Source organism: Pan paniscus, chromosome 16, assembly GCF_029289425.2.
Source record: "Pan paniscus chromosome 16, NHGRI_mPanPan1-v2.0_pri, whole genome shotgun sequence".
Taxonomy (NCBI): Eukaryota; Metazoa; Chordata; class Mammalia; order Primates; family Hominidae; genus Pan; species Pan paniscus.
Genome location: NC_073265.2, coordinates 68701753 through 68717115, shown reverse-complemented (window position 1 = coordinate 68717115; position 15363 = coordinate 68701753). Strand labels below are relative to the sequence as shown.

General features: G+C 42.8%; 1 protein-coding gene across 8 annotated transcripts in view; it reads right to left on the bottom strand.

Annotated features, from left to right (window-relative positions):
- Window positions 1-15363, bottom strand: part of MINAR1 (membrane integral NOTCH2 associated receptor 1) — a 61201-nt gene that overhangs the window by 12480 nt on the left and 33358 nt on the right. For 3 of the 8 annotated variants that reach the window (XR_010110067.1, XR_010110069.1, XM_034939256.3), the window contains exon 1: window positions 1491-10963. Coding sequence is in view for 6 of the 8 variants with exons in the window: in XM_034939256.3 (XP_034795147.1) it covers window positions 1491-3788 (2298 nt within the window). In the remaining 2 variants the exon portion in view is untranslated. Of the gene's footprint in view, window positions 1-1490; window positions 10964-15363 lie in introns of those variants that run through there. The other 5 variants (XM_063597130.1, XM_055099004.2, XM_003810721.4 and 2 more) reach the window with 3 other exon arrangements.

Below are 15363 nucleotides of genomic sequence, written 5' to 3'. Positions count from 1 at the left end.
ACCCTGGCAGCTAAGAGATAGTGACAATAGAACCCAAGGGGAGGACTGGATCTGGGCATCTTGTGCCCAACATGGCAGCATATATCAAACTCTGGATCCTCTCCAACACCACATGCAGTAAGCCGCTCCAGAAGCACACAGCAGTAACCAGCAGACACTAGAGGTTTATTTAAAATCAGGGGGAAAAAAAAAAGGCTTCTTCTACTCCCTCCCCTCTTTGGACCCTGAAAATTTCCTTAAAACCCAGTTTTACAAGCTTTTCCTTCTCAGCACCATTTGAGGAACTTGGCCTCCTGCCTGGCTTTGAATGTCTGTAGCCCACACCACTGTCACTCTCTGACAACTCAGACCTTGGAGACCTCAGGAGCAGGGCCTTGTCTGTCCACTGACCTTTTAGAAGCAGGACATGGAATGGAGACAAGCAACAAACTGAAGTTGCATCACCTTGGCCAGAAAGGGGTCACTGTAACCCAGTTAGAATGAACAGGATGGGCCACAGGTCCCATAGAAACAAACCACCCTTACTGCAGGGGGTGAGAGAAAGAAAGGATTCAAGTGTATGTGTGCACAATGATTCTAGGACTGAGGAAGTGAAGTCTGCTATAAACATGCAAAAGCACAGAGCTTACGTGAAAGAGCCTCCAACGAACAACAGTGTAGAGAAAAAAACTAAAAAGGAAAGGAAAGACACCAGATTAAGAGTTGCCGTCTTTGCGTGGTGGAACTATGAATGACTTTCTTATCTTTTTTTTTCTTGAGACAGAGTCTTGCTCTGTTACCCAGGCTGGAGTGCACTGCATGATCTCAGCTCACTGCAACCTCTGCCTCCTGGCTTCAACCAATTCTCCTGCCTCAGCCTCCCAAGTAGCTGGGACTACAGGCTTGTGTCACCACACCTGGCTAATTTTTTTTTACATTTTTAGTAGAGATGGGGTTTCAACATATTGGCCAGGCTGGTCTCAAACTCCTGACCTCATGATCCTATTTATCTTCTTTACTTCCTAATCATCAATTTATTTTATGATTAAAAAAACCTCATACTTAAAAAGGAACATCACACATACAATGAAGTCCATGAAAAGGATGTATCAGCCAGCACCTTTTCAGTATTTTCCCTCGTGTACCTGGCCTGCATCCTATTTCAGAAAGGACAAGAAGATATCCTTGGTGATGCTTGCCTGCTCTGATACATTCCCCATTCTATGAAAATCTGTTCTCACACCACCTGTCTAATGAATCCCAACCCTATGTTCTGCTGTCAGCAACATCGCAGCATGTGCTCCTTCTAGCTGATGGACAACCTGGTGGAACACACGACCTGCCTATGTTGTCCTCTCTATTCCCATGTGAAAACCCTGCCAAACCTGGAAGGATGACTGGCACACAGAGGCCAGGCCTCTTGCCTGTTTAACGCCATGTTCAAGGCTTTGAAATACACCAGGGCTATGATGAAGCTGGTGCCCGATTATGTGAACTTAAATTTAAATTACCTCTTTAGATTTCCGATGCCAGTCTTTATTATCTCCTGGGCCTGTGTCTTTTATCTCCTCCTCATTGAGGCCCACACGGTTGGTATAAGTGATGGTGCGCCAGTCTCTGGGCGAGTTGGAGATGCTGGCAATTTTGGACTCTGTGGCACTGTTCTCCTCTGTTAGGGACCTAGAGGATGGCCTGGTGAAGAGGCTTTTTTTTAAGGCCTTGACCCGCAGGCTTTCACTGTTGCTCCCGCTAGCATCAGAGCAGCACCAGTCAGGGTTGTTCTCTAGTTTTGGTCCGTGGGAGCCAGTGTGTGCGTGGAACATCCGGGGAGAGGCACTGTCATCAGACGGACCCTCGCTTGTCAAGGAGTTCAGATCTATCTGCACACTCACCTTCTCAGGCTGTTGCATTTTCTGGTCCAATTTATTTAGTTTGCCCAAGACCTGGGAGATTTCATCACGGACACCCGACAGGGATTCCAGCTTCCGTTCGATTTCGCCAATCCTGAGCACCAGTTTGCACACACTGGTCTTCAGCTCTTCTTCCGAGTGGTGGGTGTTTTCAGGCCGGTTGCCCTTGTCTCCCTTGCTGTTGGGGACCCCATTGGCAATTTTGGTTAAGTTGTGTTCAGGGGAACTGTCGCAGTCTGACTTATGGAGCTGAGACAAGGACCCTGTGCTGTTGTAGCAGGACGACTGTATCACTCCCGTAGAGCCACTGATGCTCATGTCATCAAGAAATCGGAAAATGTCACTGATGTCGTCGCTGACAATTTCTGAGTCATCGTCTGAGTGCTTCATGGTGTGCCTGTCACTGTACTTGCCCTGACCAGAGGTGCACAGGTCTCTGCATTTCTTGGGCTCCAGCACGTGCTCGGTCTGGGTGCCCACGCTACTGGTGTCTGAGCTGAGCTGCCCACTGGTGCAGTTAATGCTCTTGTCTTTAAACTTTTTGACTGGTTCATGCTTCTCCAGGTCAACAGGGGATGAGATCTCTTTAGATTTGAGCCCATTTTGTTTTGCCGCATAAGCAATGGGGAGAATTGGCTGTTGATCCTTTGGCACAAGGTAAGTTGGGCGCCTATCTGGGGCTGGGAAATTGGGAGTCTGGCTACTGGCATTTGGATAGCGTAGCTTCTCCTCGGAGGGATTTCTATTGAAAAAAGACCGTTCAAAGTCAGGAACTTCCTCTGTGTTTAGGCTCCAGCTTTTGGCTGGCCAGGGAGTCTGCTTGTTGGGCTTCCCTAGACAGCGCCTGGCTTCTTGGGTTCCCATCACGGGAGTGGGCCCAAAATATGTAGAGGCTTGAAGGTCATCTAAGCTTTCGTGCTTTGCTCGCCTTTTGTCAGGAACCGGGGAATACACCGGATTCAGGTACTGGCTGTTATAGGGCATTTCAAAGCTGTGGTTGAAGAAGGGTGGCTTGTGGGGTTCCTTTCGACTCTGGGGTTCCCTGTGCTCATTCTCTGCTTTGCTGATGGGGCCAACCAAACTGGGGGACACTGCCATCAAATTGTGAAAATCCTCTTTGAAGATATTCCTTTTCTGGACACAGGACTGGACCACAAATGGCTCCTCATTGGAAATGAAGGTCTCCTTGATGCTCTGATTGATGGGCAGGGAGTCCTGGTCTGAAATGGACTCGTTTTCGATGTTCATGGGGAAGTAGGTCCTCTGCATCTCACAGGGCTGAGGGCTGGTCACAGAGTACGGAGCCAGGGCCTGCAACCTGTCCAGGGAAGCAGCGCGGTTTTTCACCTCTTTGCTAACTCCCAACAGGAAGTTAGGCTCAGAGGCAGGGACAAACTGTGGGCAGTCCTTGCAGTCCATCTTCCGGCACTTGGACGACTGCCTGGTGGGGTAGCCCCGGCTGAAAGACCTCTCACTCAGCTCACAGTTCAGGGGCTCACACTCAGCTGCATTGCAGATCTCTGTGTCCGACCTACATGATTCAAAGGATGCCTCCTTCTTGCGTACCTTCTGGCGGCCCGTGGGCAGCTTCTCCTTGGCAGCCCCGCCATTCATTTGGATCAGGTTGAATATCGTCACAATATCTGCTGCCACCATGATTTTCTTTGATTGCTGGTTATTCACAGTGCATTTCATCTTGTCTTTGAATAGCGTGGCTGGAAAATTGGGATCGAGACAAGCTGTGTAGAAGAGCACACTTCTCAGTTTGGCAAGCTGCGACAGGTCGAACCGGGCACAGAGAGATTTGCACAGGTCCTGATAAGAAACAGTATTTTGCTTGCTGTCCAGTTCCTCCAAGATCTTCACCAAGAAGAGGGAAGTTTCCTGACTGGTCTCCATGATTTATTACTTGAAGAGCTCTCAGACTACACTGAAACTTCAGGTCAGTTCTGTGGTGGCAATATTGAGAAAGAGAGGAGGAAAAGAGGATTATAAACACCAGTGGAGTTTGAAGTCAAGCTTCTTATAAACCATATAAAGAAATACAAAGAAAAACATTTTAATGATTAAAAATGTAATAAGGACAGTAAAAATATTCATAACATTCGATTTAGTAATTCCCTTCCTGGGAATCTACCTTAATGATTGATAACAATTATGCTTAAAGGTGTTCACTATGATGGCACTTGTAATAATGAAAAAGCAAAACATCTTAAATATCCAAATAGGAGAATACATAAACATGTTATGATATACCATGAATTTTTACAAACATTGAAACTACATTAATGTACATTCTTACAATGGACTACTACGCATCAGCAAAAAAGAACAAACCACTAGTACATGCAAGGACGTGGATGAATCTCGAATGTATCGTGTGTGGGTGGAAGAAGCCAGAGTCAGAAGGTACATCCTCCACTGCATGATTCCATCTTAATGACATTCTGGAAGACAGATCAGTGGTTGCCAAGACCTGGATGTGAGGAGGAGGGTTGACCTCAAAGGGGCACAGAGAAGTTTTCCTAAATGATATCATTGTTCTACATCCTGGTTGTGGTGGTGGTTACATGACTGTAGGCATTTGTCAAAACTCACAGGACTCTAAACTAGAAAGTGTAAGTTTTACTGTACATAAATAATACCTCAATTTAGAAATTACATAATGAAGACTTTTCATAACAAAACTATAATATTGAGTGAAAAAAATATGAAAATAAATCTGTATAAGATCATAATGGTATAAAACTATGCATTCTTGAAAACAAAAATGAAAGAAAATAATGTGCACTAAGATGCTAATAGTGGTAAGTTCGGATTGTAAATATGGATTTTTTTCTGAATTAGTAATCTCTCTTCCCTAATACTTTATTATGTAAGTTTTCAAATATACAGCAAAGTTGAAAGAATTTTATAATGAACACTAATATACCCAAGATCTGGATTCTCCATTAATATTTTACTTTATCTGCTTTATTACATATCTATCCATATATTCATCATCAAGCTTTCTTATTTTTTTGATTCACTTCAGAGTAAATTGCAGACATCTGTACACTTCTTCCAAATACTTCATCATACATATCATTAACCCAATTCAAAAACTGTTCACAGATTTTCTTTTAATGTAAAATGTACGTACAATGAAGTTCACAAATCTTAAGGGTGCACTGGCTGATGTTTCAACAATTATGTATGCCTGTGTAGAAACCGAAGCCCCTATAAAGAACTAGAATGTTCCCATTGCCCCAGAAAGTTTCCTCATGCCCTTTTCTGTTCAACCACTGTTATTTTTATAGGTTTTTTTTTATTTCCCATCTTTTCTAAAATTCTTACAATGAGCATTTGTTATTTTGTAAGCACCAAACAATAATAAACTTTACCTTGAAATTGAACAAAAACACTACATTAACAGATCTTGGATGGTAAAATTAAAAATACCAAACCAAACATTTAACAAAATTTCATTAGAGAAGGTGAAGCCCTTAGTTGATAAACATAGATGCAGGTTCTAAGACTTACAGACACACATCAAATTACACAATGTGTTCATTTCCCTGGTCGCATACTGCTTAGAAAATTAGTATTTTGATAACTGATTTGTTGATTTTAAAGTTAACACAGTTCACATGTACCCAACCCATTTTCTAAGGGAATAGTATATTTTCTTTGGATTAAATTTTAGCAGCTCGAGGTAATGAGCTTTCTCTCCATCCTGAAGGCAGCCACTCCCAATAGGCTTCTATAAACATTAGCCTGGTTTCTCCCATGAATGTCTGGAGGGATATGCAGAGACTAGTGGTTTGCATTTTCTTGCAAGGAAAAGGAAACAAACCCTTGAGAGGTTCTGTTCCTGCCCAGAACAAGTCACCAGGAAACCCATTTCTTCCCACCCCGCCCCAGCCTTCCAATCCGTCTGATGGAAGCATTCTGTGTCCAAATGTTCTGGCTTGTTAAAGGTGGGGACAGCCTGTCACAAGGGGTCTCAAGTAAATGAATGGGTGTAGATATCAGAGCACAGGACCAGTGAATGTAATTTTGGGAACAGCAACTACAACTCATGCATATATTTTATCGTTTGGGTGACACGAAGCCCTTTCAGGACTTCCAAGCTAATCCCATGTGTGTCCTACCATGCACCTCCCAGGAAAACCCAACACTTTGCTTCTCTGGGAAGATTTCTCAACTTTCTATCCTACTTTGCATGGCAAAGGAAATCCCAGGTCAAAAACCCTATTTGGAAAACCAAGGCCCAGTGTCTCCTGAAGTGAATAAAAGAAGTACAAACAAATATGGTAAGCCTGAGTTATGTTTTATCAAAACTGAAAGTAGGAGGTCTGTGGATAGAAACAGGTGCATGGACACACGTGCAGCACAGGTGCATGTAATGATCAGTTATCATAGAGAAACTGCACCCAGATTTCCTACAATGCACCAACGAGAACCAGAGAGGAAGAAGAGCAAGAGCAGAGATGGACTGAAAAATCTGTTTCCAGGCTCTGTAGCAGTGGAACAGGATCCAGCCTCCAGCATGAAGCCCTCAGCAGTCTACCTTATTTGACCACACAAACAACTGTGTAGGGCAGGAAGAGTACCCCCATGTTACAGATAAGGAAACTGAGGAACTCAGAGAGGAAGTAGCTGTATAATCCAGAGAGGTGACATGAGTTGCCAGGGGTCCTGTTTGGGGTTAGGGGCCCAAGTGGACTCCAACCCAGGTCTTCTGACGCTGTTGAAGGGGCACTAGGCTCAATCGCATGCCAGGAGGACAAGCATCCACCGCCTACTGACAGAAGTGAATGAGGGGTGGAGGAGCCACTGTGGACTGACCACCTACTATGTGCTGAGGCCCTACATGATTTTAAGCAACAGCTCAGAGAGGGGGGCACGGACATTCCCCAGCTATTCAAGAGAAATGAGGAAAAGGAGGCTAGAGAAACTCCACTCAGAGCATAACGCATCACAGTCTGAAGCCGGATCTGGTCAAAGAGCAAGGCAGAAATAGCCTCCTGGAATCTCTGGGGGCTGAGCAAACTGCCCTGGCACATATGTGCATGCACATATGTGCCAGGGCAGCTTCACACTCACACAGACTCACCTATACACTCACACGCAGACACATTCACACAGCTTCACTCAGATTCACCCAGACACACCTACACACACTCACACAGCTTCACACTCACACAGACTCACCCATACACTCACATGCAGACACACTGACAGCTTCACACCCACAGAGCTTCACACTTAGACTCACCTAGACACAGACACGCACACGGCTTCACACACTCACCCACACCCCCCCACACACACACCCACACACAGACTCACCCACACACCCACACAGACTCATCCAGCCACCCACACACACACACCCAGACTCATACCCACACCCACCCAGACACACACCCACACACACACAGACTCATCCAGACACCCAGACTAACCCAGACTCACACCTACACAGACTCACCCATACACTCACACACACTCACCCACACCCACACACTCACCCAGTCATACCCATACATTCATATAGCTTCACTCAGACTCACATCCACACACAGCTTCACACCCAGACTCACACCCACACACACACACACACAGACTCACCCACACACAACACACAGACTCACCCACACTCACACAGCTTCACACTTGCACAGCTTCAGTCATGCAGACTCAGAGACATACATATACCCAGACACACTCACACAGCTTCAGTCACACTCATCCACACACATCCAGACACTTGCACAGCTTCCCAGCTTCACACTCACACAGACCTAAACACACAGACTCACGCTCATGCACATACACACAACACATTCATACACTCTCAAGCACACATTCACCTAGACACTCACACAGACCTACACATACACAGCTGCACACACATACGCTGTCGCACTTCCACACACCCATGTGTACACACAATTCACACAAGTACTCAAGCTCCCACACATCCACAAACACATTCACACCTCTGCACACACATTCACAAACGCGTATACACCACATACACAGGCTCACTCACAATCTCCACACTCTTTCTCTCCTAGGTGTCTCTTAGCTCTGTTCTCTCCGAAGTGTCTCTTAGCTCTGTCCTCAGGGTTTAAACTTTAACATCCCAGCACATCTCCATGCATATTTTGGGGGCTAAGCAGTCAACAAATCCACCCCTCTCTGGCGTTTGGGAAGCTGACCCCATGATGCCGCACATTGCCTGCCAACAAGACCTGCAAACGCAGCCACTGCAGCACCCTGTCACCCCCACCCCCATGTGGAAAAGCTCCGCAAAGACTCTGAGAGGCCAATCACAGGACTTCCATCCCACCTGGCTTCACAGCTCCTTGCTGAGGAACAGCCATGCCCAGCGCGGCAGGGAAGCTGGCAGGAGGAGCCGGTGAGCAGCAGAGATCCGAAAATCATGAGGCCAGACTGGGGATTGCCTGCAGCACATCAGGCCCCCATCGGGCCCAACTGACTGCCCAAGCCAACACCGTAGCCCAGGCCTCCCCTCCCCTGTGTCTCCCGCAGACCCGTCTGCTTGGAGGCCTGCTGCCTCGGCTGCCCACATCCTCCCGCAGTCCTGCTCACCCACGCCGGCTCCTGGAACAGCCCTTCTGCCCCAGTCCCTCGCCAGGTCCCAGAGTCTCCTCTGTTCCATCCGTGGTGCTCAACAGCCCTCCGCCTGTGCCTTGGTTAAAGCGCTTATGACGCAGGAGTTTTCGACCAGGTAAGATTCACCTGGGATGGTTTTAAAACATTGAGACCTGGCCTCCCCTACCCTAGACCAGTTAAATCAGAATTCCTAGGAGGGGTCCAGGTCTTTAGGAGTTTTAAAAGCCACCCCAAATTTCTGAACCATGGGCCTCCAGATTTTGGGACCAAGAAGCCCCATTTAATAAGTCGGAGGGATGAGGTTTGTGAAAGGCATTGAAGCCTAACGGTAGAGAGGAGCGACAGGGGCCCACAGACCTGGGCTCAGACTCCAGTCCTGCCCACTATGTGACGTTGGATAGGTTACTTACAGCTCCCACACCCTGCCTCAGTTTTTTCATCTGTAACAATGGGTTTAATTAACAAGCATATGTAAAGCACTTAATAATAAAGAGCTTCCCATGTGACAGGCATTCAACAAATAACAGCTGTCACTCATGGAACAGCTGTAGCAATGGGAATTCTAGCAGTCTCAGTGGCTTCATGCCTCACAGCACCCTCTGCAGGTTATAAAAAAGGAGTATTTTTGAAAAATGACTCTATTCTGTACAAAGAGCAAGAGACGCCTGCCTAAAGCGGGATTCTGGCCTCTCAAGTTTTACATTTTCAACTTATTTAAAGACTTTTAGTTTCTCATTATAAAAAGCTTCATCCTCAACCACATGCTCCCATGGACCTTCAGTAGACTGATGATTTACTGCCTCTGTCTAGGCTGCACACGACCTCAGAGGGGAATAACAAATTGGCTGTGGGGTTCATTATTCAGCTTTTTTTTTTTTCTTAATAGGAAGACAGTTCAGAAAACTGATTCCATGAAAAGTTTTGAAAGCCAGAGGTTGAAATTGCTCACTCAGAATTAATGGGGGTGCTCTCGTCGCCCGCCAATCCAAACTACAGCACACCCTCCTCACTATGTGACTCTTACTTTGTGCGTCTGCCTTATGTGTCCTTGAAGATTCTGTAGGTGTCCAGCCCCCACTAAAACTTGTTTCTGAGCACCCAGAATGTGCATGAGACTGGGCTAGGCACAGCTGAGAAAGGTAAAGGGAAGAAAACACTCTTTAGAGCGGGCTGGATGGGACCACAGTGAACTCCAGCCTAACCCTTCATTTTATGGTCAAGAAAACTGGGGTCCAGAGAGTAACATGACTTTTCAAAGGCACATGTAGAGCTAGTGGCAGAACTGTCCCCAGCACCCAGGGTTCCTGACCCCTAGGCTGTTTTCATAAATGTCTGCAAGAATGCCAGTTCTGACTGTCAAGTGCCAGAGGAGCATAAACACAGAGCTGGGAACCCGATTAAGGGGGAGATGAATTCCAGCCATGGGGAAAAGGTAAAGCTGGCTTCACAGAGAAGGTGCCATCTGCAGTGGCCGCAAAGACTAAAGAGGAGGAGAGTGTTTGATGGTCTGGAGAAAAGGGACAGGGTAGGTACTCTAGGCAGAGGGCAGAAGGCATGACGGTACAGGGCAGCAGAGAAGAGTCTGTATGTCTGGTAGGGATGGAGAGAAGGAGGTGGAGCTGGACAAACAATTTAGATAGGGAGTGCTATGGTTTGATTGTGTCCCTTCAAGATTCAGGTGTTGCCAATGTGATAGTTTTAAGAAGTAGGACCTTTAAGACCCCTTCCCAGGAATTCTGATTTAACTGGTCTAGGATAGGGGAGGCCAGGTCTCAATAGGTTTTAAAAACCATCCCAGGTGATTGTGATTAGGCCATAAGGGCTCCTCCCTAACGAATGGGTTTCATGCCCTTATAAAATGAGGCTTTGTGCAGCATTCTGCTAGCTTGCCCTTTTGCCCTTTTGCTATGTGAAGATGCAGCAAAAATGCCCCCACCAGATACATCAGAAACTGGCACCTTGATCTTGGACTTCCCGGCCTCCAGAACTATGAGAAGTAAATTTCTGTTCCTTATAAATTACCTAGTCTCATGTATTCTGTTATAGCAACACAAACATACTAAGATAGGGCGTACACTAAACTCTGGGCTGGGAGTCTGAACTCAATTCTGTAGTAAATGAGAGCTGGGAACTGACAAAGTGGGTGTTAGAGCAGAGCAAGCCTGCGGTTAAGATGAGCACTGCAACCTACAGGATATGCTGATGGGGATCCATATTGTCTTAGCCCCTTTCAAAACCTCCTACCCGTATACAGCGAAGGGAAGAACTCCAGGCTCCTCTAATTCCTAACCCATAGGTATTTCCACTAGGTAATAGTCTGTAGCTTTGGGAAAGGGCAGAACCAGATGCCTGATTTTTTTTCCCATTACCCTGTGGCACCTTGTTCATTTCTCATGCCACATTCTGGGCATGATAAATGTTGTTGCTGTCCAATCTACAGAGCTAAAATGAATACCCACCCTTTCACAATCTTACGCATATTCAACTGCTCACACTCTTGGCATCTAATGTTAATCAAAGCAGAGCAAAAAGAGAGAGAGATGATTTAGGGATATAGTTTGTAGTATTGCTGCTTGAATCTTTGGACAAAAGACAAGCTCTCTGAATTTCATTTCCGCCAACTCCATTAGAAATCTAATCTTCCCTTCTGCTACCAACAGCCCCAAAATGAATGACCTATACCTTGAACTGGATTAGCAAAACTCAGTTATAAAGTATTCTTATCAAACCTTTCCAATACGCCAAAATATATTGATCTTTCAAAAACTGAAATAAAGTGCAGAGATATAACAGCCACAATGTTCTCATTTCACGCTCACGAAAGCACACTGCAAGAGAATTCATCTGCAGTATTCATGTAATTCCTGCGTCGGTGTTGGCCTGCTTGTTTTGAATTTTGTCTTGCTTCTGGTTTTAGGATGGTGGTTGCCACTGTGATTTGGTGAAACTATAAAAGGAAGCTATCAATTTAGGAATATAAAATTTGTGATTAAGAATTTCTACATTGTTTGTGTCACCTCTAATAAAATTTCAAACTTAAGGGGGAACACTTTCTCTCCCAGAGATAGCCATCTTCCACAAAAAAATTGCTAAAGAGGGCAGCAAGGAGTTGGGAAGGGGTTACACTTCTGTTTCTCAAGACGTATACCTGCAGAGCTCAACCCTAGGGCAAAGCCCTTGGTTAAGAAATCAAGTGATTATGAAGCAATTTCCAGATCTGGCAAGAAAGTAAGCTTAGAGAATGTGAAAAACTCTGATTATGAACACCTCAAAATGCTGGATAAGATGCAAATTTTTTTCTTAACGGGCATAACTAAACTTGCGAGAGCAAGCTAAATGCCCAGATTCCAGAAATAGAGAAGAGATTGAAAATCACAGAGGTAGACAGGAGAGCTGGCACTGTGGCTGCCCTAAGAGTAAAGGGGATGGTCCTTCTAAGGTAGATTAGGATAGGCCTTCCATGAGATGGAGAGTGGAAACACAGATGTCTGCATAAAGCTGGGACCCTTGAAGGACTATTCTCTAGCTTTATGTGAAAGGATGAAAAAAATCTGGTGCACAGTAAACAAGGACACTTGTCAGCCTCTGCCTGGGCTCTGGGTTAAATAAAGTAAAAAATTACCCCTTAGAAATGGAAAACAAGGCCAATGTCTTAAATATTTTGGGGCCCAAATTTATGTTGTCATGGTGTGCAAGAACTCTTGAGCTAAGAAATTAATGTAAAAAATCAGTTCCATGCTGCTAATGTCCATGGGTGCAAGCAGAAACAAGAGCAAAAGTACTCAAGACAATCAAAGGTGCATAGGAGCACCACAGAGAAAAGAATCCACCTTAAGGTTGAATTATATTTTTAAAAATTACAACACACAAGAGAAAATACTACTCAATGAGTAAGAATCAGCAGACACAAAATCACCAGCAGGATTAGAACTTCAAGAACTTAAAAAAATGAATCCACAATCTTAAAGAAGATACAAATATACTTAAAATAAGTAAAGGCATAAAATTAATAGAAAATCCAAATAAAAGAAGACACTATGAAAAAAGTACATACAGATCTGGAAAAGAAGTATACTAATAGAAAAAGAACCATTAAAATACAAAACACAGTGGCATTAAATAGCATATTAGATCTAAATAAAGAGAAAGTCTATGAACTGGAAGATAGGTCTAAGGGAATTTAGCTGAATGCAGCACAAAGAGATACAAAGATAAAAGACATGAAACTGGCCGGGGGCAGTGGCTCACACCTGTAATCCCAGAGCTTTGGGAGGCTGAGGTGGGTGGATCATTTGAGGTCAGGAGTTCAAGACCAGCCTGGCCAACATGGTGAAACCCTGTCTCTACTAAAAATACAAAAAGTTAGCTGGGCATGGTGGCATGCACCTGTAATCCCAGCTACTCAGGAGGCTGAGGCATGAGAAGCTTTTGGACCCAGGAGGCAAAGGTTGTAGTGAGTTGAGACTGCATCACAGCACTCTAGCCTGAGTGACAGAGTGAGACTCTCTCAAAAAACAAAACAGCAACAATGACAACAACAAAAACCATTAAATCAAGCTTAAGAGACATGAGCATAGAAGGATAAGTTTCAGCAAATATCTATTTGGAATTCTAGGAGAGAGAAAAGAGAATGGCAGAAAGATGATAAAAGTGATAATATATAAGAATGTTCCAGAATTGAAAGCATGAATCTTCTAACTCAAGGAGTGATATAAATACTAAATAAGACATATAAATAATGAACTCACCCTTAGATACCTAAACACATCATATTGAAACTAAAGAATACCAGAAATGAAAAGAAAAACTTGCCTAAAAAATTGAATTACCTAAAATAGAATAAACTTAAAAGCAGATTTTTAAGAACACAATTGTAGACTAAAAAATAGAAATAAAATCATTAAAATACTGAAAAAATAATATACAGATAATTTTATTACCATGTAAACTATTATTCAGAAGTAAAGATAAAGAAATAGTTTCAGAGTTTATAACTCATATTCCTTATTGTAAAAACTATAAAGAAGCTTCTTCAGAGGGAAAGAAAGTGAATCCAGAGGAAATAAGGTGATAAACATATAGTTAATTCTAATCATGTATCAACTCTATAAAACTGTTAATGAATAATTTAATGGGAGAGGAAGTGATCAGAATTAAAACTTTTAAATTACTATGTTATCTGGAAGAGGAAAGAGATGTTAAATAAATTTAAATTTTAAGTCAAATATGCATATTAGAAAAAAGTTATGAGTAATTATTAAAAGAGCAGGAAGAATCTGTACAACTTAATGCAGGACTTCTAAACCAGTGTAGAAAAAACAAGGGAACAAATAAAACCTAGTCAATTAAGAGAAGGTAGAAAATAAGAGAAATAAAGAAGCAAAGTATAACTAATTAATATCACAAATAAAATGACAGAAATATTTCAAAATACATCATATTACAATAAATGTAAATAGCTTAAACTTACCAGTTACAAGACTATGACTCTCAAGCCGGATTTTTAAAAATTAAAATAAAATGCAAAGACTACCTATAGGAGATATACCTAAAAATACTATCACAGGCTGGGCACGGTGGCTCACGCCTGTAATCCCAGCACTTTGGGAGGCCAAGGCGGGTGGATCACCTGAGGTTGGGAAGTTCAAGACCAGCCTGACCAACATGGAGAAACCCCATCTCTACTAAAAATACAAAATTAGCCAGGGGTGGTGGTACATGCCTGTAATCCCAGCTACTTGGGAGGCTGAGGCAGGAGAACCACTTGAACCTGGGAGGTGGAGGTTGCGGTGAGCCAAGATCATGCCACTGCACTCCAGCCTGGGCAACAAGAGCAAAACTCCGTCTCAAAAAAAAAAAAAAAAATACTGTCACAGAAAGATTTAAAGTATAAGGATGAAATAAGATTTATCAATCAAAACTAAATCAGAGTATTGTTAGTGTTTGTTACAGGCAAAATGGCATCACAGTTAAAGATTCTAAACTCTGGAGCCAAATTGCCCAAATTTAAATACAAGCTGTTCTACTTATAAGCTATGTGATTTATTAGTTATTAGTTGGAGCACTTATTAGTTATTATCCTGGGGCACATTATAGGTCTCTCTGTACTTTAGTTTCCTTATCTGCAAAATGGGGATGATAATAGTATCTACTTTATATGATTTGTTTTATGTAATAGTCCCTTGCATACAATAAGCACTCTAATAAGTGTGAGCTATAACATTATTATTATATTAACATAAATAATAAAGATATTAAGGTTAAAAATCATTAGGGATACAAATAATTATTGCAAAAATGATAAATAAAAACAACTCACCAGGAAAACAATCCTGAACATATCGACACTCAATAATATAGCCTTAAAAATACATGAAGCAAAAATTAACAAAATTTCTAGGAAACATGTGAAATTCACAATAATGCATAGAGATTTTAACATATCTTTCTCAAGAAACTGAGTGATCAAAGAAAATAATACATTTGATATAAAAATACTAAAACAACACAATTAACACACTTGATCTATACACATAGAGAACCTGGACCCAAGAATACACATTCTTTTCAAGTAATGCTGGCCACATATTATGATACAAATTTTTAAAAAAATGAATTTATATCCTGCAGTGATTTTTTTTACAATAAAGTAATAAAATTAACAAATGTATACCCAAAGATATCACCTGAACACATGGAAATTTAAACATACAGGTCTCAATAAGCCATAGGTCAAAAAACTAATCATAGTAAAAATTAGAATATGGTTATAATTAAATGTAATGAAAATACTACATATCAAAACTATAAACTATAGTTAAAGCTATCATTAGAGGAAAGTTTATAG